Raw genomic sequence first — 23,586 nt, 5'->3', positions numbered from 1 at the left:
AATATAACTATGGATATCGGAATGGTTGTATATATTAAATTGGTTTTGTCTAAGTTTTCTTCATTTAAGATTTTTTCATAGGACTGAAAATATTTATGACTTTGTCGTAAGTGCTTTTGTAAAACGCAGTCCAGGTTGACAAGATTCATACAAACAAGAAATGGTATTCATTAAGGGCTGCATATTTACTATTATAATGAAATGCAGTTATTCTAAGTTCTAAATCTAAAAGTCAACCAAAATGGATAATTGTTAAAGACAAGAACTGCCTAGTAATAAAAACAAAACGGTTTTAATATAAGTGACCATGATCTCTGATAAAATTAATCATAGGCCATTATTTAATGAAATTCTAAATGCAAGATACATGTACAATGAGCAAATAAAATATTATCCTCTCCATTCAGAATACAACGAAGGAGTCGATTGCTTAGAAGTTCTATATGGCAAATGTCCACTAGCTCTGAACAGAGAGCATGTTGATATATGAGACAATGCCAGTCACTAAACATATATACATGTATAATACTGATGTCTGAGGGACTTTGTGAAATGTGAGCGCTCACTTCTTCTTAAAGATTCTACGGCATACAACATTGTTCACGTAGATAGTCTGTAAAGAAAAAAAGCAAACATTTATCAATCTTATTCAATTACATTCTTTGATTCACTCTGATAAAAATTGTTGGAACAAATGAACAATCTGATTTCAGTCAGATCTGACATTTATATACACATATACATGTAGTAATAAATCCGAAACAAAGGAATTTGAAAGTGTTAAATGAATGGGACCAGAAATGGATAAAAACAGGTGAAAAAAAACCCCAGACTAATTAGGTGACTGAATCATAAGTATTTAAAATATAAAATTACAAGGACACTATCCATCAGCTGTTTGTAGAAACGCTGCAACATAAAACATCATAATCCAGTAACTCCACAGAGATCAGATGGGATTTACATATATATATATATTTCCACGGAGAAACAGTGTGATGTACTTGGTGTTGGATTTACACAGATTCTGTGCAGGTTAATACGATTATACAAAGAGGAGCAGACTACAGTAAACCAACTAATATTCGCAAAGACTTAATTCTGCAATTTTCAGGTGATAGTCTGGTTTTAATTTTTGCGACCAAGTCATATCCACACCCATTTTGTTTATGACAACCATACAACAAGAATTTGTTTGCGACGAGAAATATTCGCAAGGACAAGGCTCTTGCAAAAACTTCTCGCGTGGAAATAAAGGTTGGTTTACAGAATGCAATAGTACACTTATTGAGGTGTGCATTTCTATGTTAATTGAAGCGAAAAAAGAAGCAAGTAAAATACTTCATGTGGATTAAGTACATTATGAAGAAATCACTAATGTATGCAAGACAATGTGAGTCAGTGGTTTGTTGGTTAGATACATACATGTATATTGGGGACTGATGTTAGCTAGGCTGCTGTGCGTGTTCTTTTTTTTGGAAGGGGAGGGGGGGTAATTGGACAATTGGTTGGTTGATAGGTTGGTTATAAAGGGGTTTGATGTCAAATTTTGTGCTGAGGTGTGTATAATTTTTCTCTCGTTCTTTTTTGGGGGGGAGGGGGTGGGGGAGTGGTGGTGGTTAATTGGTCGGTTGGTTAGATAAGTACCATGATTAGCTCCCCGTCCACCACCTCTCTCTCTACCCGAGTGGCCTTGCCATTGGACCCCTCCACAGGTTTAGCCTCAGTGATCAGTTTCCCATCCTTCCATGTGACCAAGGCCTGAAACAGGGTCAAGTGTTAGTAAACAATAAACAAATGTGTACCATGATGAGTTGGCCGTCCACCACCTCACGAACGACCTTTGTTTCTTTGGCCTTTGACCCTTCTGTTGGTTTGGAATGAGTAACAAGTTTTCTGTCGGTCCATTTCACTACCGCCTTAGAAAAGACAATTTAAAACAAGTACATGTATAATCACGACAGCTGCAGGGTAACAGAAGTAATACAAAGGAAATGATTCCACTTCAGATTGCTTGAGTGTACTTACAATACAGTTACTGAATGGGAATATATGAAGTTCTATCATCACTTTCTGATCATGGTGATACACAAGGAGAATACTAACTATGGATCACAGCAGGAGAAACAGCGACAGAATAGAGAGTGTTACCTACAGCTTCTAGTCTTACCTACACACCACTGAGCACACTAGCAATGGACAATTAAATGTCTTATCAAATACAAGAAATGATCAAATTTCTAAATAATTCACAAAACTTTTTAGTTGAGATTTACAGCTCATGCCATATTTCACTGACAGTTTGATAAATCATTAGTTGTCCTCTTGATTGACCTCTTGACTCCTGCCCATAAATCTGTAACTCCTGGCTTCTCCACTTTACAGCTTATAAGAATTATTTTATGATTATCAAGAACCCTTTATTTTGGAAGAGAGAGCTAATAAATCTGAGGGTGTTACTGTCAGGATTCAGTCCCTTGAGTAGTAAACAACTGTAAGATCATCGTGGGAACCTTACGGGATCTTTATCCAACGTAGAAAACACAGTACAGTAAAAAGTAAAATCCCACACATTCCTATGAGGGCAATGGATATCAAGAAATTGTTCTGTCTATTGTTGTTCATTCTTATCTAGGACTTTGTTATCATGCTTTCTTATCTTGAACTCTGATTCATAATTAGTAGCATTTTAAAAATAATAAAGAGGTCCATTATCTACTTTTGTTCTTCCCCTGATTTCCTCAAGACCCCCTCTCCCCTCTGGTTTCCACCCCCTGTCCATAGTTACCTTCATGGGGTTATCCTGGGGGTCGTTGGACTCCACCTCCGTGTCCAGGTGAAATTTGTGGTCTGAGTCTTTGGGTCCCTTCGTGTTGATGCGGACTTGTCCATCCTCTACGGAGATTGTCATGGTGCTACTAGCGGCCGCCGCCAATTTCCGCAGGACGAAATTCACTCCTACAATGATTCAAACTCCCAGGAATCTCCAAAATACTGTTGTTACCAAATAAACACAAAAACTGACATAAATCTTTGAAATCACAATATCATTGACTTTCTGTCTCAATTTTAGGTGATAATTTTTAAATGATCAACTGTATAATTATACTAAGCAGTCATTTAATACAATAAAAGCTATTAATATAAATGATTATTATATTTAAATTTCTTTTTAATATTTACAAAAATTTTCTGCAATTAATGTACATGCAGAGAATATACCTAAGTACTGGTACATGTATATTTGTAGTTGGCATATGCAACATATATCTCCTTTTTACATGCATGCAATGCACCAGAGTGTGCAGCATGCAGCTATAGAAGATATTTAAAACACCTCAAGGAAAGACCATCATTGACACAATGGAAGCATTCTGTCTTCATTATTTACTCGAGTCAATCTAATAACATAAAATTTCACAGGGGAAGATTGAATTTTCTCTTTCTAAAAAAATTGTAACTACATGTATGTGGTTTATAACTGTTGTCAGGGTAATTAGGTCAGAGCCTTCACTGGATTAACTAGAGGGTAGATGGCCATCTACATGTAAGACGAAACTCAGTAAAAGGGGGGGGGGGGGTAACTATGGGACAAGGGAAACCCCCTGTCTATGAATAGAGAAAGAGAAAGTACATGTACACTATATAGATAGAGCTGCTTCTTCTCTCTCTCCCCCCCCCCTTTCTCCGCGACAGCCTAATTACCCTCACCATTCAAATTCCCCCCCATCCTAAGTAACAAATCGGTCAATCCGTCACATACATAACAGTCCCCTTATATACAAGGGGTAGTTTTAATCATGTGACTCTTCTACAGGTGTAAATTCCCAACACCCAGGTAAAAACATGGAAATCGGGTCACACTCACCTATTTCTTTCAAGTATTCGTCCAGATTCTCATTCTTCTGCAGTACCCAGACCCCAGCGACTGAGTTCTCGATTTCTGCCAGAGCCATTTTTGTAGCGATGTCAGTCGAAGGCTTACGATACAAAGTTCCAGCGCACGAACATTGCCCTCGGGGGAGTGATGTTTACAGTCTGACCCTCAGGTGATAGGACAGCCGGTGTGATAAAGTGGGACGACGTCGGCGAGATATTCGTATTGATAGGCGCACGGCTTATAAAAAGGCTTAACTTATAACCAAATATAATCGTTGTCAACATGCACTGCATGCAAGATAAACACAAGTAAGGGTAATACTAAAACAGGTCAGACATGAAATATGGGTCCTTAAACTGTTAAACACCGTGAATGATAGGCCTATAGTGCAGCAGTCCACGACAAAAAATAAAAAAATTATAAAAATGCCACAAACATATGTATATAGGCCTAAGCTACTGTAAAAGTGTAAAATTATATCAATGCAAATGTTTATTTATCATTTTTTTTGGTCGGGTTGTTTATAATTTTTGTCGAATACAAAATTATTCTGCTACAAATTATAATATTTATCTTAAAAAGAGGGACAACTCTTCAAAGAAAGTAGAGTAAAAAATGTCTATTTAGAAACTATTTCCTTCAATAATTATTACTATTTGTTAAAGGAAGTTAGAAATGATAAATGCACGGAGTTTAAATCATGTTGTGATCCCTGTATCTATATTTAATATAGTTTTTTTTTGTTTCATATCTTTATTTGGTAAGAGTTATCTGACTTCAGCCACATATCCCCCTGGTCAATGTGTATGTAAAACTCGAACAAAATTGGGGTTGTGAGAATTATGCAGCAGTAGTTAAAAACTATGACCCCATGGCATCTCTACGTAATTTTAAAATTTCCTGTCACAGGTAGCAAATTAAAGTAGGTACATGTAGATTTACCAACATCCCTAGAGAAGTAACATTATATATGATGAAACTCATTTTTGTAGTAGTATATCTATTACTAAAATTTCAATTTCACTACTAATTCCTTTACTTTCATACCATTTTTTTACATACTCCCAAAAAAGTGGGCGGGGGGGGGGAACTCCATGATAATTGATTTTTTTTATGTAAATTTTATTTTTTTTTTAAATTTTGTTGCTGCGAGAAAAAGTTGGGGGGGGGGGCAGGCCCTCCTGCCCCCCCCCCCCCCGGCAGGCCCTCCTGCCCCCCCCTTGAAGCTACGTGCCTGGATTTAAAAAACCTTGATTTTTAAAGATTAAAGTTGACAATTGTTTATCATAAACTTAATGATTAAACTACATGACATTTGCATGAAGCCATCATTGTCAGCGATTCACCCCAAGATGAGTTCACAAGATTTCTGATGTACCCAAAACATGATGATGATCTGAAAAAAAAATCTTCAGGTATAACTAAAAAAGAAAATTAGAATAATATCATCATCGCCTCTCAACTAATAGAAAATAAGGAATTCCGAAATCAAAAGGTTTATAGCCATATCTGTACAAAGAAGTCAAAATTATGCAACTAAGACTAAGTATTGAGTTATAAAATAAAATCGATACGAGTTGTGGAGATAGATTTTATCTTCATTCCCCTTTTTATATGTTTTATTGTTTTAAAAATATGCTGATAATATGCAGTGGCGTCGGAGTGGGGGGGGGGGGGGGGGGGGGGGGTTACAAATTATTGGCATAAACGCATTGATGATAATTGGCAAAGGCCCAACTTATGCCAAAAAGTATACTATCATTGTTTATTATCAAACATCAGTATAAAAGATTCATAATCATATTTCACATTCACATGAGAGGAAATTTTTTTTTTTACAATTCGGAATGTGCACCGCATGACCGATTCTGTGTGATGAACATTTATTGATGAATGAATATTAATTCATTACAAAAACATTGAAATAAACAAGTGTCTAGGTATCATTGTTTATGACAACATACTGTGTGAACTTTAATACATGTAATTTTAAACTACTAAAAACAGCATGATCTCTCTATTTAATTTAAATGTAACAATGAACAGCATAAGTACATCGTTCAAAATACCAAAAACAATTTGATAAAATTTAAGCTTTGATGAATTTAATAAAATCTTTGAATTTTCTTCTCGTAAACACTCATATGTAACACTGGTCTATTAATTATTCTTTGTTTTAAACTTGATAGAATGTACATGTTTGCAGCAATGTGGCGTTGAGTTAATTTTCCAGTGAATTTGCATAAAAGCAACGACCACCATGTCTCACATGACCGAGATTGCTGCTCGATATGTAACACTTTTCGCATGACTGATTTGGTTTCCGGTTATGTAATATTTTCCACATGACTGATTTGACTGGTCATTATGTAACTTGTTATAATTGTCAGCCGGAATAGCTCAGTTGGGAGAGCGTTAGACTGAAGATCTAAAGGCCCCCGGTTCAAAAGGTGGGGGCTGTTCTTCAGTCTCTGAATCTACCAGAAATTAACAGCGATTCAGTTTTCAACTGATTTTTATTTAAAGAATTGGCCACTAATTAAAGCATAATTTTGAAATATTAAACTTACATATAAGTATTTATAATTATTATTTGTTATTGCCACATGTTATCACTTAAATTATCTTTAAAAAAATATAAATTTTTGATAATAAATATAAATGTTTAAATGAATTATTTCACTTTTGTCACTATTATATACCCACCAGGGTTCGAACCTGGATCTCTTGTCAAAAAGACAAGTATGCTTCTATTGCATCATGGGAATTTTAAGTGACAGAAAGCAAAGTAAGTTTTCAAAGTCCTAATTAGTCCTAATTAAAGATACTAAAAAACTTTCCCTCTGCTTTATGAGACATACAGTATTCTTACTATATGTCTCTAAGGGCTTGGGACCTTCTAGTTAAGCAGTTAGCTAAACTAGGCAGCATTAAAAGTTTTTTTTACAATGTTTTTTGGGTTTTTGTGTTTTTTTTGGTTTTTTTTTTCAAATTTTGGTTTCAGTGAAGACTCTCACTTGTCACCTGAAGAGAGATCTTCTTTTGCCGTCTTCTCAACAGGCATGCTGGTCTTGTCTGCCTTCGCTTTCCTCTTGCCATATCCTTTTCCTCTCAACTCCGCCTTCCAAGCATCACAGGATATTGCAGTCTTTAAGGGACAGTAAATGTTTCCGAAGTACTGCTGATGGCCTCCTCCTGACCTGTCCTCTCCACATTTACCACAAGAAGTGACAAGGGCCTTCCTAACATAGGGTCTTTTGAAGTTCCCTTCCTCCACTGACTGCTGTTTCTTCTTGTGGTAGTGCTTGGTAGAGTATGGTACATGTATTATGGGAACCTGAGATGGCACTGGGGCTATTTTCACTGGAGGAATGTTGGTAATTGCCACGGGTTGGTCAAACACTGGTTGCTCAGGAAAAATCCTCCGTCTTCCTTTGGTGCTTTGTCCAACCGTGGATAGATTCACCATGAATCCATGGGGGTCTGCCCTTCCAGTCTCGAAGGCCTTTGGTTTTAGGATTGGAAGGGGCAGTGGCTGGGCCGCAACAGACGGGGCTCCTTGTAGTTTTAGACCCTGCTCCAGTGTTTCCTTCTCCCTTCTTTTCCCTCTTGCACTATACCTGCATTTCAAAAAGGGAAAATTTATTTCTTGCATAGCTGATACTTTGAATGATTGCAAATAAACTTTTTAACTAGATATAAAAATGGCATACCATGCTGTCAGAGTGCGCTGGTTAACATCTGGCAGTTGAAGATTGGTCTCTGCCAATATTTTGCCGTTGCTGAATATCATCTCACGCACTCTGTTGTAGGCGTCCACAACCGCTTTCCACCTTGGTTGGCGTCTTCCATCTTTGGAAGTTGAGGACGGAAAAGCCATACAGAGCCGTGAGATGAAGGCCTCCTGATACCTGTTTGTGTCTGGCCAGGCTGCAGGACCGAGATGTGGGGCCAATGCACACCTGTTTTAAGAAAGGAGATTTGATCAAAATATGATTATATTAGATTATTTCATTATTGCAAGTATAAAAATCAAAATAAAGAATAAACACATAAATAATTACCGCTTCACACTTTGCACTCCAGGTACAAGGTCCACTCTGGTTGACTTTGGGGCTTTAAATCTCCCTTTGATCAATTGCTGCTTAAAGTTGTCTCTAAACTTAGATGGCGCTTGGTCAAAGGGAGCAAGACTGTCCCACAACCTGATCAATCTGTCAGCATCAGCATTTGAGATGACTGGTGGCTCTTTGCTCCTTAAGTGGTAAAGGCAATCTGCCAGCGCAGCCACATGCTGATAGCCTCCAACATTGTCAGGTCCGACCGCCTCCTATTTATAAGAATGTGATTATAGTACATGTACATATCATTTTAGAGGACTGGATGGTTAGACCAATTTTAGACTATATTGATCTCTTTGAGAAGAAGGGATCTGTTTAGAGATAAAAGAAAATGTTTATTCTTCTTTAAAGCTTAATAAAAGAACTTTATTTTTATCAAATAATAGTTTATTGCTAAAAATATTAAATCTAAAATTTAAGGTGTATCTTGACCACAGAGGCTCCTTAATGTTTATTCTGAATTAATACAGCAAGAAGACTGAAGCAAGAAACTTACATCTTGTGTAGATGTGCCGGTCTCTGGTGTGGAAGCAGTCTTTGATGGAGAGGACTGTTGAGCTGAAATTTTAACAAATCCATTAGATGAAGTTTAGAATGATATGTTAATTCCAACACACAATGAGTTCAATGGGATTAATTTATTAAAATTGCTAGTAAATATACCTGTAGTTAACGATGAGCTGCCTTGCTGTGTGGGCAGAAACGAATTAACTACATTTACTGTCAGGTCTTCAACTTCCTCATCCTCAAACCCCTCATCAGTCATAGGACTCTCTCTCCCCTCAGCTGCCTCATTCACTTCCTCTTCCTCTTCTTCTCCAATCTTCTCTGCGGCTGCCAGACGACCATCTAAGGATTTTCCTGTTTGCTTATACAGGTACTCGATGCCAATAGCTTCACCTGAAAAATAAAAAGGTTCAGTTAATGTTACGCTAGAAGAGTCCAATCATATTTACCAGTAATGATGACCAGATCTTATATTTATACCTGTATATTTCCGGGGATCCTTGTAATTAAGAAATATCTTCTTCCCTAGCATTTCTTCCCCCAGGCGGTTGACATTGTGCTTCAAGGAGGCTGAATAGCACACTGGATCTGAAGCAGTGTCAATGGCAGCAGCCAACCTGTCTTCATTCCATCTGTACACCCCTTCCAGCAGGTAAACCTGGAAATTGTTGGCATTTGCACTTCTACCTGTAGATAAATAAATACCGGGTACATGTATATTAGAAGCCAGATATGGCAGAAATATGACAATCATAAGCAATAGTAATGCATTTGCATGCATACCTGGAATGAAGTGTTGCATATGTAGATGAAATGACTCCAGGGAGGTTGATCCTCGGGCACAGCGAAACACCGGCAGTGAAATTCCACCCTTCTTCAGAGATCCGGTTTGGGTGTAAAGCTGCACTCCCTCCGGATCCTGGAGACAGACAATGTGGTTCTTCTGAATTCTCCAGATCTCCCAGATCCGCTCATGGTGAAATAATGGTACCCCCATCGTATCTCGACCACGTTCACCATCAAACATCTCAAGGAGCATCTGGATCATGGAGATGGTTTCCTCTGCTCCCCTGGTGGTCCGGCGGCAGTGAAGAGCCATTTCCTTCCTTGACAGTCTGTCTATTACATCCTGCTCAGTTGGCTCAGGGATCTTGTTGTTGACCATTTCTGAGCGCTTGGCTGCTTTAAGTAGAGTCAAATCATCCCTATCCCATTTGAAAATGGCATGAGACAACTGACTCATGAATGTACCGTACAGACGATGTGTGTCAGTCGTCACTCCAACAGCCAAGCGTCTCATAAAATGCCAGATGTCAAGTCGGACTGCAAGGTCAGGCCAGGCGTCGCGAAAGATGTCTATGAGCTGGGAGGCTCCACAGCAGTGGCTGTCCACATACAGAAGAACCGGAGGAGGCATCTCTGCATCTCGGTATCTTTGGACAATACCCGCAGCCATGGATTCTAGCCCAACGCCTTCACCTGCTGTCATGACGCTCTGCAGGACCTGGCCAATCTCATTACTGATGTTAGCTGCCCATGAGGCAGTCCTTGCAGCCTGACCAGCCAACTTCTTTGTCACCTGTAATATTTAATAAAATCACATAGTATCTATATTTAAAGAAAATGCTCTTATTCAACAATATATTCATAAAGATACAGAAATAATGATAGCCATTGAGAAACATAAATTATTTTTACTTTTTTGGTGGAGTCCATCTTTAGAATTTTGCCAAAAGTGGAGGTGATGGCAGCTTTCAGTTCATCAATGTGGCCGGTCACCTCCTGACAGTAGACGTCAATGAACCACTGATATGTTGGCACGGCGAGTTGTTTTGGTGGTTCCTCAACCGTGCTGGGGGACAGGAGTCTGGACTTGGCAGCTACAGAAAACAACTTGCAGTCTTGCAAATATTGCACCATCTTTGATGCCCAGACTGAGTTGTGAAGCTCGCTTATTTGCTTCTGTAGCTGTGTTGGACTATTTCCTTTAAAAAAAAAAATAAAAAATTAAAGAACCAAACAAATAATTCATGAGCATGAGTATGATCTAAATCATGTTTTTCCTGTTAAATTTTGTACAATAAAAGTCTCACCTAAACCACGTTGGTGCATCATGAACATCACCCTGGCATCACATGCTGTCTTGTACAGCATATGGATAGGAAATTTACATCTAGTGGAAGGATCTAACTGATCTAAGATACATTGGTTCCAGCTAATCTGGTTCTTTTTGCAACTCGAACAATGTAAATACTCTCCGGCTAGAATGTAAAACCCATCGATGTCCAGAACAAGGCGGGTGTTTCTGTACGGTCCTTGTTTCGTCAGCTCCGTTTTCGTGCAGATGGGACACTTCAGTTGGATTTTAAACATCCGAAGAGGCATCCACAAGAAAAGGCGGTGACCAAAGTACCTCTCTGGCTTAGGCCTCTGGTTTGGAATGAGCTGGGCCTGGGGGGGATCGTACCACATGCGGTCTATTTTCCTGTCATCCAGCTCAGGCTTACCCTTGGCATTGAAAGAGAACAGAGCCTTAGATATCCAAGGAATGTCCTCTGGAGGCAGACATGATTTCCAGCTCTCTATGATAGGATACTCTGTACAAAAGGATAAATAATGCAAATGAAAAAAAGGCAACTCATCCTGTCACATGCAATATCATCTTAAAAATTTCATTAATTCTCTTTCAAGTTAAAAAAATTACCATGTCTAACTGGCTGAAGGTTCAGAGTCTGCGTTTGTGGTGTAGCTGTCACTGATGAAGTCGCTGATGAAGCTGGTGGTAGCCTTGTTGACGTAGCCGTTGGTGGCAGTGTCACTGTGGTAGCTGATGGTAGCAGTGTCACTGATTGAGTAGGAGTTGGAGGCGATACCGACGGACTCACTGGTGGAGGCGATACTGACGGAGTCACTGGTGGAGGCGATACTGACGGACTCAATGACGGAGGCAACACTGACGGACTAACTGAAGGAGGCAACACTGACGGACTCACTGATGGAAGCAACTCTGACGGAGTCACTGGTGGAGGCGACATTGACGGAGTCTCTAGAAGAGGCGACACTGACAGAGGCAACACCGACGGAGGCAAAATTGACAGACTAACTGACGGAGGCAACACTGACGGACTAACTGACGGAGGCAACACTGACGGACTAACTGACGGAGGCAACACTGACAGACTCACTGATGGAGATGACAATGATAATCCAGAACTCACTGAGATCTCTGAAGTTTCCACAACTACAACTGCAACAGGATGCAATATCAAATAAAATGTTTGAAGATCATATTATATAGTATTAAATAAAAGAGTTAGCTTTATTTTCAGTTTTGTAGTGTATTTACCATTTTTTGTTGGTTTACTTGGCTTCGCTGATCTTTGTTGACTCGGAGCCAAGGTGTCCTTTGCCGTCAGAAGATGGGGGCGGGTCTTCTGAGGGCTTTTGACAGTGCGAAGATCTGAAAGGAAAACAAGAAGTGTAAATATATGAGCTTAATATCTAAAACAAAATATGCGATCGGAGAGAAATATCAGCTTCGCTTACTGACCTTTCTGTCGAGGAGGCACTGTTGAAAGAGGATTGGTACAGCTTGGCGAGCTTGTCGATGCAGAGGATTCTACAATGCATTACATTGCAATCAATCACAAGTATTATTTTCAATTAATCAACTATACCAAATTTTATTCACCGAAAAAAGTCAAAAATTTCTTGTAATACCTTTGGTTGATATACACGTTTATAGGTCAGAGGAGGCTTTAGTATATTGTGTGATCAGAAAGGAAGACTTGATGGTGCATAGCATATAGGGCACATGAATATGTATTATTGATATTGAACGAAAGGTGAAATGATTGGTGTAGTATTACACATTACACTATTAGTGTTAAAATTGATATCATCATAAACAATATGATGAACAGAGTTAGGAATGTAAGCGACAAAACCAGCCTAAAAATGATTTTGATGATCAATATGATATGAAACACAGAAGCAGAAACCACAGAGAACAAAAGCCACACTACATTAAACAAAAGCTTTATGTAAATATGTACATGTATGATATTTTAATACTCCACACCACACCACTGACTAATTACACTTACCATAAAATGCTGAAGTCTATATAGAGCTAATACAGAAGTTTAACACAATATTATATAATTTACTATTTATATCAAACTAAACGAGGACACAATATCAGTTACTTTTTAACACAATATTATATAATTTACTATTCATATCAAACTAAACGAGGACACAATATCAGTTACTTTTTGATTCATATATAGATATTGATAAGAAATTATGCTTTATGAAAAATCAGTAAATTCACTTAAATTTAAAATCTTTATTTTTATATACTTTAAACAAGTGTTTATAGATAGACTTATTTGACGAAAAAGACTTAAGAATTGATTAAAAATTAAAAATTACCTTTCAACAGATTGCTTTCTATTTTTTCTACTTCTCCTAATAACGCAGTATCTGAAAAATCATCCACAGACATCTTCCTCGGACTCGGTATCTTTGGTTTAACAACCGGACGAGATCTGGCAGCTTGCTCACGCTGTACTTTCCTCGCCTCCGCAGCAGGAAGATGTGAAAATAAGAACTCTGGTGTTAACGGAGGCTTTTTCTTTTCCTCTTCTTTCAGTCGCTGCTGCTTTTTCAATTCGACAACATCTCGACCTAGGATATTATATCAATTTTAGACAAAGTAACCTCTTAATTATCAAGTAACATTAAGTTTAATGAATTTTTAATTTTATTATTCAAATATTGAGAAGAATGTTAACTTCTATATTTATCGTTTGTTATTAGTATATCATGTATATATATGTTACCGACTTTTTGTTTAATTTATAAAATATGAATATATAAGCCATTACTTACCTTCAGGGAAAGAGAGTAGGTAATCCTTAAATGCATGCTTGTTCTGAGACAAGGGAGCCTGAGTGATCGTCTCTCTCCTCATTGCATCTACAAGCCAGCCCGCATAACCGAGGCAGTTTTCCACCATCCATAAAAATGTCTGGCCCCGATATTTCCCAAATTGGATGGGGAATTGTCCATGAAGAATTTGGACATTCTTCGGATCACCATTTTTGGATTTTACAGCCCTAACTGCCTTGGCTTTGACTTGTGATGGCGGCTCACATAATCCCGGCATAGACTTGACCAGGCCTTTCTCTGCCTCTTCCCTCCTGTACAACAGGAGGTCCCCATTTCTTGTTCGCCGGAAATGAGGCAACATGCTGTAAATTTGGTGGATGATCAAACAAAATTGGATGAAAGTTGAAGCTATCAGAAGTCTTGCTGCATGAATGTGAATCTCCACAATGTTGTTCTTACAATATTTACATTGTTTTATTTATAAAGTTGTAATTAAGAGTATTTAATTACAGGTCCATATGCATATATTCAAATACTCTATGAAAAATTGTGCCCCACTCTTAATTAATATAATATAGATAATTTTGATACTCATATCACCTGTTACAAAGGTGTGTAAAACAGTTGGATATTTACATGAATTAATTACAGATGCAATAATGTAAATTAAAAATATTTCCAAAGCACATGGTACTGATTATAAACACGGTCTTATCTACCTATGTTCGTCTCTTATTTATACACCACGGAGAGGTGAAAAGTCATAAATGAACGTTGCTGAAACAGGTGTATGAGGATAAGGGGGGGGGGGTCATGTTGTTGATAAATACCGACTAAAACCCATTAAGATAAGCGTGAAAGCCTGATAAGATAATAACACTATGTTACACACATTCATTCATAGATGTCAACAATTAATTATGTGCAGTTAATTGCTAGAAAAAGCGATTGAACTAAATAGGTCATGTCGTACATCGAAGCGGAGAAAAGGGGGGATGTAATAAAATGTCTACTTACATGTTTTTCTTCCTTTGTCAGTCCAAAAAATCACTTCAACGGAATCTAATCCACTAAAAGCTATACAATCTAGGCGATTACTAACTTTAATACCACTAATTTCATACAAAATTTTCACAAAAACACTATATTGACAACCGGTAAATATCACATCCAATATGGCGGAATAATCAGGGGCAGATAACTCCAATATTTACTCTTCTCAGCAGCATCATCTCATTGGTCAATTTATGGTAGATTTGTGGTAGATTTGCAGTGGAACTGAGGTAACTGATTGGCTGGCTTAGACTGAAGAATGAAACACTCGGAGCGCAATCCCGGGTTCCGGCACGGAACAATCCGGCGGCTGACAGCCAACACTTTTTGATTTTGTATGAAAGATAAATTAACAAATTATTTTTCGAGTGAATAAGAAATCGATTTCTATTTATGACGTATGTTATCCTTTAGCCTAATAAGTTGCGCGTTACAAACAAAATAAAGATTTTCACATTTACATGGATATTAATTGGGATTACGCTAAACGTGTATATGCTTTTCGTTTAATTTAAGAAATTATTGATTTACCTTTGTTGTTATACATAACAGGAGATTGACTGGTTAGTCATTTAAAATGGTGATCGCAGCTTTAAATACTGAGACCGTCAAGAAACTCAAGAGATTTAAATCATCTTATAAACATCATCATCATCATCATCATCATCATCAAAAGCCGAACAAACGACGCAACGCTATGAATTGTTGAAATGGTGAAGGATGACACATGCCATATTTATGTGGTGTTCAGATATAGGACCCTGACGCTGTCGCGAAACAAGCCTTCGTTTTATTACAGTTTTGAACACCACAACTTTGCCCAAACGGAACTTTACACAAAACGCCGTCACGCTTAAACAACGTGGCACAACACGCCATCGCGCTAACACAAATCTCACCGTGGAGCTAACGAAACTTCAAATACCTCTAGGTGGAGTGTTGTTTTCGCGAGATGGCAAGTTGTTTGACGGAACTCATTTTGATTGAGCTATGTTTGGCTTTTGCGATGGCTGTATCCTGACCCTATATACTTGGGTCATCCCATCATATTTGTAATGGTCATCCTGTTACGTAATCCTTAATAACAATTTATACTGTCCTGTTAAAAATTGTCATTCTGTTGAATTTGGCTCTGAGAGGGATACGTTGATTTATGTCCAGGTGAGCTTCAAGGCCCCTGCACCCAAAATCAGCAAGCTTTTAATGAAATGCAGATGTCAAAATCGGGTAATGAGCTTATTTCATTAGATACAACTGCCTGGATCTTTTAAGAGTCGCTATGGAAACTATACATTAATATCTATGAATAGACACAAGATGAAAAACTGATTGCAATTTATTTACCTTGTTTTTAAACCTTAGTGGTAAAACACTTGCTTTACTTGTCTAGCTTTGAGGGGTAATCGTTTTTGGCATTGATTGTGTGAGAGAATATGATTGCACAAAGTATTAATTCTTCAACAAAATTCAAAACGCAAACATGAGCGACCACCACATCCTGGGGTTGCCGAAGCAAAAAGTATTGATCAGGTAAACATTACGAAGGTTATTGGCCGGGTATGAGGTGGTATATTTATCACAGAACAAGGTTTTCTTCTCTGTTTCAAATAATAACTAGTAATAGATTCTATATATCTAACGACCGATCCGCTATCTCGAGCGATCGGCATATATTTATCCGGGTATTTTATTTTATCATATTGTTATTATTATTTTAGTATAAATGTGTGTGTTATAGTATGTATTACTATATGATCAAACTATAGATAATGTAAATAATATACCGGAATGACCAACTGGTTTTAAGCTACAGGTAAAGCTTATACTGTCGTAAAATTAAGCAACAAAATTACAAAGACTAGACTAAGTACTCGACTAGGTTGAAGGTATATTTTCAAGGTTAGATCGACATTTAATTATAAATGATTGCAATGAGACATTAAAATAAACTCACGATGAAGCTCTCCAATGCAAAAATAAAGTCATCTGAAATGTGAATGGAAAGCCGACTGACTGTCACTCTACATGACCTCTCAGTTGACTAACTGACACCACTATGTCATTCTGTCACCCTTCAGGACCTTTCAGTTAACTAATTGACACCACTTTGTCATTCTGTCACCCTTCAGGACCTTTCAGTTAACTAATTGACACCACTATCTCATTCTGTCACCCTACATGACCTTTCAGTTGACTAAGTTAACCACTTCGTCATTCAGTCACCCTTCATGACCTTTCAGTTGACTAAGTAAACCACTTCGTCATTCAGTCACCCTTCATGACCTTTCAGATGACCAAATGACACCACTTTGTTATTCAGTCACCCTTCATGACCTTTCAGTTGACTAAGTAAACCACTTCGTCATTCAGTCACCCTTCAAGACCTTTCAGTTGACCAAATGACACCACTATGTCATTCTGTCTTCTTTCATGACCTTTCAGATGACCAAATGACACCACTATGTCATTCTGTCACCCTTCATGGCCTTTCATCTGATTAAGTGACACCACTTTGTCATTCTGTCATCTTTCAAGACCTTTCAGTTGATTGATTGACACTACTATGTCATTTTTTCACCCTACATGACCTTTCAGTTGACTAAATGACACCACTATGTCATTCTGTCACCCTTCATGACCTTTCAGTTGACTTAGTGACACCACTATGTCATTCAGTCACCCTTCATGACCTTTCAGTTGACTGATTGACACCACTATGTCATTTATTCACCTTACATGACCTTTCAGTTGACTAAATGTCACCACATTTTCATTCTGTCACCCTCCACGACCTTTCAGTTGACTAAGTGACACCACTATGTCATTCTTTCACCCCACATGACCTGTCAGTTGACTAATTGACACCACTTGGTCATTCTGTCACCCTACATGACCTTTCAGTTGACTAATTGACGACAACACTATATCATTCTGTCACCCTTCAGGACCTTTCAGTTGACTAAATGACACCACTATGTCATTCTGTCACCCTTCATGACCTTTCAGTTGACTAAGGGACACCACTTTGTCTATCAGTCATCCTTCAGAACCTTTCAGATGACTAATTGACACCACTATGTCATTCAGTTGCCCTTCAGAACCTTTCAGTTGACGAAGTGACACCACTTTGTCGTTCTGTCGCCCTTAAGGACCTTTTAGTTGACAAATTGACATTCCTATGTCATTCAGTCACCCTTCAGATCATTTAAGTTGACTAAGTGACACCAATTGGTCATTCTGTCACCCTACATGACCTTTCAGTTGACTAGTTGAGACCACTATGTCATTCTGTCACCCTTCGGGACCCTTTAGTTGACTAAGTGAGACGACTTTGTCATTCAGTCGTCCTTCAGAACCTTTCAGTTGACTACGTGACACCACTTAGTCATTCAGTCACCCTTCATGACCTTTCAGTTGACTACGTGACACCTTTATGTCATTCTGTCACCCTTCATGACCTTTCAGTTGACTTAGTGACACCACTATGTCATTCTGTCACCCGTCAGGACCTTTCAGTTAACTAATTGACACCACTATCTCATTCTGTCACCCTACATGACCTTTCAGTTGACTAAGTTAACCACTTCGTCATTCAGTCACTCTTCATGACCTTTCAGTTGACTAAGTAAACCACTTCGTCCTTCAGTCACCCTTCATGACCTTTCAGATGACCAAATGACACCACTATGTCATTCTGTCATCCTTCAAGACCTTTCATCGGATTAATTGACACCACTTTGTCATTCTGTCATCCTTCATGACCTTTCAGTTGACTAAGTGACACCACTAAGTCATTCAGTCACCCTTCATGACCTTTCAGTTGACTAAGTGACACAACTTTGCCATTCGGTCACCCTTCAGGACCTTTCGGTTGACAACGTGACACAATAATGTCAATCTGTCACCCTTCAGGACCTTTCAGTTTACTAAGTGACACCACTATGTCATTCAGTCACCCTTCATGACCTTTCAGTTGACTACATGACACATTTATGTCATTCTGTCACCCTTCATGACCTTTCAGTTGACTTAGTGACACCACTATGTCATTCTGTCACCTTTCAGAACCTTTCAGTTAACTAATTGACACCACTATCTCATTCTGTCACCCTTCATGACCTTACAGTTGACTAAGTTAACCACTTCGTCATTCAGTCACCCTTCAAGACCTTTCAGTTGACTAAGTAAACCACTTCGTCATTCAGTCACCCTTCATGACCTTTCAGATGACCAAATGACACCACTATGTCATTCTGTCATCCTTCAAGACCTTTCATCTGATTAATTGACACCACTTTGTCATTCTGTCATCCTTCATGACCTTTCAGTTGACTAAGTGACACCACTAAGTCATTCAGTCACCCTTCATGACCTTTCAGTTGACTAAGTGACACAACTTTGCCATTCGGTCACCCTTCAGGACCTTTCGGTTGACAACGTGACACAATAATGTCAATCTGTCACCCTTCAGGACCTTTCAGTTTACTAAGTGACACCACTATGTCATTCAGTCACCCTTCATGACCTTTCAGTTGACTACGTGACACATTTATGTCATTCTGTCACCCTTCATGACCTTTCAGTTAACTTAGTGACACCACTATGTCATTCTGTCACCTTTCAGGACCTTTCAGTTAACTAATTGACACCACTATCTCATTCTGTCACCCTTCATGACCTTACAGTTGACTAAGTTAACCACTTCGTCATTCAGTCACCCTTCAAGACCTTTCAGTTGACTAAGTAAACCACTTCGTCATTCAGTCACCCTTCATGACCTTTCAGATGACCAAATGACACCACTATGTCATTCTGTCATCCTTCAAGACCTTTCATCTGATTAATTGACACCACTTTGTCATTCTGTCATCCTTCATGACCTTTCAGTTGACTAAGTGACACCACTAAGTCATTCAGTAACCCTTTAGGACCTTTCAGTTGACTAAGTGAAACAACTTTGCCATTCTGTCACCCTTCAGGACCTTTCAGTTGACTACGTGACACAACTATGTCATTCTGTCACCCTTCAGGACCTTTCAGTTTACTAAGTGACACCACTATTTCATTCAGTCACCCTTCATGACCTTTCAGTTGACTACGTGACACCGTTATGTTATTCTGTCACCCTTCATGACCTTTCAGTTGACTTAGTGACACCACTATGTCATTCTGTCACCCTTCAGGACCTTTTAGTTAACTAATTGACACCACTATCTCATTCTGTCACCCTACATGACTTTTCAGTTGACTAAGTTAACCACTTTGACATTCAGTCACCCTTCATGACCTTTCAGTTGACCAAATGACACCACTATGTCATTCTGTCACCCTTCATGACCATCCAGTTGACCAAATGACACCACTATGTCATTCTGTCACCCTTCATGACCTTTCAGTTGACTACGTGACACCACTATGTCATTCTGTCACCATTCAGGACCTTTCAGTTGACCAAATGACACCACTATGTCATTCTGTAATCCTTCAAGAGCTTTTAGTTGACTGATTGACACCACTATGTCATTTATTCACCTTACATGACCTTTCAGTTGACTAAATGTCACCACTATTTCATTCTGTCACCCTCCACGACCTTTCAGTTGATTAAGTGACACCACTATGTCATTCTGTCACCCTACATGAACTTTCAGTTGACTAATTGACACCACTTGGTCATACCGTCACCCTACATGACCTTTCAGTTGACTAGTTGAGACCACTATGTCATTCTATCACCCTTCAGGAGCTTTCAGTTGACTAAGGGACACCACTTTGTCTATCAGTCACCCTTCAGAACCTTTCAGATGACTAATTGACACCACTATGTCATTCAGTTGCCCTTCAGAACCTTTCAGTTGACGAAGTGACACCACTTTGTCGTTCTGTCGCCCTTAAGGACCTTTTAGTTGACAAATTGACATTCCTATGTCATTCAGTCACCCTTCAGATCATTTTAGTTGACCAAGTGACACCAATCGGTCATTCTGTCACCCTACATGACCTTTCAGTTGACTAGTTTAGACCACTATGTCATTCTGTCACCCTTCGGGACCCTTTATTTGACTAAGTCACACGACTTTGTCATTCAGTCACCTTTCAGGACTTTTCAGATGACTAATTGACACCACTATGTCATTCAGTTGCCCTTCAGAACCTTTTAGTTTACTAAGTGACACCACTGTGTCGTTCAGTCACCCTTCAGGACCTTTCAGTTGACTAATTGACACCACTATGTCATTCAGATACCCTTCAGGACCTTTCAGTTGACTAAATGACACCACTATGTCATTCAGTCACCCTTCAGGACCTTTCAGTTGACTAACATACACCAAATATCCACACGACTCTGACACTTTTTCTTGAATGATATTAATTTCTAGTAAATCGTCATTTTCATTACGATATGCAGCAAACACTAATTCGAATGAAAATTGCACAAACAAAATATTATTTTTTATTATGTAAAAAGGCTCTCAAAACATGATAAACAATTCATACATTGAACACATAAAAAATGGACACATCTGATAATGAATACTGGTATTAACATTTCTTGAAGGTCGTTTTAGCCGTGACGCCATTGCATGTTGCTGTCTGAAATAAAAAAGATCGGTAAAGTAAAGAACGTAATAATGTTTTGTGCTCCTTTCCAGACATAATTTTGAAAGTTGTTTGACCGTAAAAGAACAACATAATCCTTACCTGTACGAGATTGTCCCCCTCTATCTCCCTCACTATTGTGTTATCTTTAGATTTACCATCCACGGCCCGCAGACAAAGCGTCATCTTTCCGTCGGAATATGTCAGTTTAGCCTTAAATAAAATGATTATCATTGAAAGTACTGAAAGTATCGACAGCTGTGATTTAATTAAAAATATAATCTCTATCATGACAAATAAAAGCAGAGAAATTACTGCTATTTCCGCCTGGAAACGTCAGCTTATTCTAGAATACATGCTCTTATTAAAATCAATATCTTCATGGACAACAAGTTTTTACAATTTTTGTGTTTTCAATCATCGATTTTTTGAAATCATACAAGTATTATCATATAATTTGTAAAGACAAAGAACCCAAAATATAAAGAAGGCACAGCATTATCAACACTGAACTATGTATAACATTGATTAGTAATCGACAGATATCGATTCGGGTACATACGGATACTTTTAAGTCAGATTCATTTGTAGAAATCGATATCAATGCATTAGATCTAAGATTAAATCTTTTACAGATGACTGTACATGTATATCATCATAGAATTGCGGTACATGTATGAGCATATCTGTCTAATTAAGGATGATAACAGTTAAATCGATGTGTAGCAGACTCTGACGTCGTACGATACTGACCTTGTATTTGTGGTCGTCGTCGTTGACGTCGATTTCATCGTCCAGCTTGAACTCGTTGGTGATTTCTTTGATGGGCATCTTCCTGACCACCTTCACACACCCGTTCCCCACGCTGATCAACAGTTTGGGGTTGAACTGGGCAGCGGCCTTGCGTTTGATGACGTTGATGCCTAGAGGACAATTATAGTACAGCAAAATGACAAAAAAACAAAACAAACAATACCGTAATGCCAGTGGCAGGTATTGGTATATACACAACGAAACTTTCAAAGACAAGTACTTTAAAATGTCCTAAATAAAGACCAGCCTACGAGATACATACATTTACAAAAACCAATAAAAACAACTAACAATTCCAGCTTATTTCCAGAAAAGAACGCATTTTCGTATAATGTTTGCTGGAATAATTTTTGTTTCTGATCAATCCTGACTTTTAATAAAATCGAAGAAATGCTTAGACAACTTGTCTTCGGGAGGACGATGAATGCGTTTGCATTGAAATTTAGTTGACAATTTTAGTTCAACTTAAATCCCAGCAATTTTCGAAACTTTATTGAAAGTTTTAACATAAAAATATAGTTTGTAATCAAAGAACAATTCAATATACAGTTGTTTTTTTTCAATCGATTTCAAAAATGTATTGCAAGTTTTAACATAAAAATATAGTATCTTCCGAAAGAACAATTCAATATTCAAATGACAAACGTTGTACCATCAATAAAAATACGTTAATAGGAATTGGTTATAAAACTCAAACTCACCTAATGCCTCTAGAAATCCCTCCACATTCTCCTTCTTGATGCACTCCCAGTTTCCCTCAAACTTGGACTTGATTTCCTCCATGTTGACAGTTCAGTAACGGACGTGGGACTGATTCTGCTGGCTGGCTTACTCTGAGAGCTGGGAGTCCTCAGCTCTTTTATACAGCCGGGGGTCGTTCTACTTAGTCAACTCAGACCAGTTCTACTGAATACAAGTCCCCGGCTTCAAAAATCGACAGTATACACAGGGGAAATTCAATACGCTTGATTGATTTTAATCCCGTTTTTGGATTTCACAATGTTTTGACCGAGATGCACTTTGGGCAAATGATATACAATTCGCCGGCGACCGCCATGAGAACTTGATGGTGAATAAATAATCAAATAGAAATTTTCATGTGTGTGGGCATATTATGTACCTGTAAGTCTCAAACAAATGCAAAACCACCCCTCTTAACTCTGTAGGTACAGAATGCCACAGAGCTGACTGGTCTGCAGTGTGACCATTCCCACTATAGACAGGTTTGCTCCTCAACATTGTTCTTTCTTGATGTAGTTTTCTATAATGATACGACAATTACATATCATTTATGACGCTGCAAAGGGACTAACGATGGGTTGTTAGAAGCTGATCATGTCTAAAAGTGGCTGGCTGTTATATCTGCACATAATTTCAAGTAACCTCAAATAATGTTGATCACAGCTGCTTTATTCTTTTAAAAATGAATTTTTATTCTTCTATATCATCAATGTTATATGTTTCCTGAGGTTAAGATATCATTGATTAACAAGTAGACAAATTGTCCCTCAGAAATACAACGTAATTTATTTGGTATACGGGTAAACACGGCTATACATATGTAAAAGACATTTACTCTATATTATTTGTTTTTACCCTTCTTGGACAGGAAGAAAATGGCCGTTAGCAAAGTATAAAGGAATAAAAGTATTTTTAAAAAAGAAATTTGTCTCTTTTTTAATGATTCAAAAATACCACTGAGGTTTATTGAAATTA

General features: G+C 38.1%; 3 protein-coding genes across 4 annotated transcripts; all 3 read right to left on the bottom strand.

The window, feature by feature from the left end:
• Window positions 1-290: 290 nt before the first annotated feature.
• LOC128186858 (fatty acid-binding protein, heart-like) lies at window positions 291-4,112 on the bottom strand. Of its 2 annotated transcripts, XM_052856798.1 has the most exons (5): window positions 3,869-4,112; window positions 2,789-2,958; window positions 1,806-1,919; window positions 1,648-1,761; window positions 291-613 (listed from the first exon to the last, which is right to left on the bottom strand). In XM_052856798.1, the coding sequence occupies exons 1-5, from the start codon at window positions 3,954-3,956 to the stop codon at window positions 563-565; spliced, it is 537 nt and encodes a 178-aa protein (XP_052712758.1). In that variant the 5' UTR covers window positions 3,957-4,112; the 3' UTR covers window positions 291-562. The 2 variants fall into 2 exon arrangements, with proteins under 2 accessions (XP_052712758.1, XP_052712757.1); XM_052856797.1 differs by lacking the exon at window positions 1,806-1,919 and having other exon boundaries at window positions 3,869-4,108.
• Window positions 4,113-12,934: 8,822 nt separating this feature from the next.
• LOC128188003 (uncharacterized) lies at window positions 12,935-13,765 on the bottom strand. The gene is made up of 2 exons (XM_052858758.1): window positions 13,405-13,765; window positions 12,935-13,200 (listed from the first exon to the last, which is right to left on the bottom strand). Exons 1-2 carry the CDS (start codon window positions 13,763-13,765, stop codon window positions 12,935-12,937), a joined length of 627 nt encoding a protein of 208 aa, XP_052714718.1.
• A 7,132-nt stretch (window positions 13,766-20,897) lies between these two features.
• LOC128190292 (fatty acid-binding protein, intestinal-like) lies at window positions 20,898-22,793 on the bottom strand. The gene is made up of 4 exons (XM_052862308.1): window positions 22,572-22,793; window positions 21,811-21,980; window positions 21,160-21,270; window positions 20,898-21,051 (listed from the first exon to the last, which is right to left on the bottom strand). The coding sequence occupies exons 1-4, from the start codon at window positions 22,651-22,653 to the stop codon at window positions 21,001-21,003; spliced, it is 414 nt and encodes a 137-aa protein (XP_052718268.1). The 5' UTR covers window positions 22,654-22,793; the 3' UTR covers window positions 20,898-21,000.
• Window positions 22,794-23,586: the final 793 nt, after the last annotated feature.

This window comes from Crassostrea angulata, chromosome 6 (genome assembly GCF_025612915.1).
Source record: "Crassostrea angulata isolate pt1a10 chromosome 6, ASM2561291v2, whole genome shotgun sequence".
Lineage (NCBI taxonomy): Eukaryota > Metazoa > Mollusca > Bivalvia > Ostreida > Ostreidae > Magallana > Magallana angulata.
The sequence above is the reverse complement of the archived record's forward strand: the minus strand, read 5'-3'. Positions and strand labels throughout refer to the sequence as shown.

Excerpts from the sequence above, each read along its gene's own strand:
- LOC128186858 (XM_052856798.1), bottom strand. The coding sequence starts at position 3,956 with ATGGCTCTGGCAGAAATCGAGAACTCAGTCGCTGGGGTCTGGGTACTG. Across the intron at positions 1,762-1,805 it reads TGGACGGCCAACTCATCATG|GCCTTGGTCACATGGAAGGA; the intron begins GTACACATTTGT and ends ACCCTGTTTCAG. Across the intron at positions 614-1,647 it reads TGGACGGGGAGCTAATCATG|ACTATCTACGTGAACAATGT; the intron begins GTACTTATCTAA and ends TTTTCTTTACAG.
- LOC128188003 (XM_052858758.1), bottom strand. The coding sequence starts at position 13,765 with ATGTTGCCTCATTTCCGGCGAACAAGAAATGGGGACCTCCTGTTGTAC. Across the intron at positions 13,201-13,404 it reads CCTACTCTCTTTCCCTGAAG|GTCGAGATGTTGTCGAATTG; the intron begins GTAAGTAATGGC and ends ATAATATCCTAG.
- LOC128190292 (XM_052862308.1), bottom strand. The coding sequence starts at position 22,653 with ATGGAGGAAATCAAGTCCAAGTTTGAGGGAAACTGGGAGTGCATCAAG. Across the intron at positions 21,981-22,571 it reads GGGATTTCTAGAGGCATTAG|GCATCAACGTCATCAAACGC; the intron begins GTGAGTTTGAGT and ends ATTGTCCTCTAG. Across the intron at positions 21,271-21,810 it reads ACGACGACCACAAATACAAG|GCTAAACTGACATATTCCGA; the intron begins GTCAGTATCGTA and ends ATTTTATTTAAG.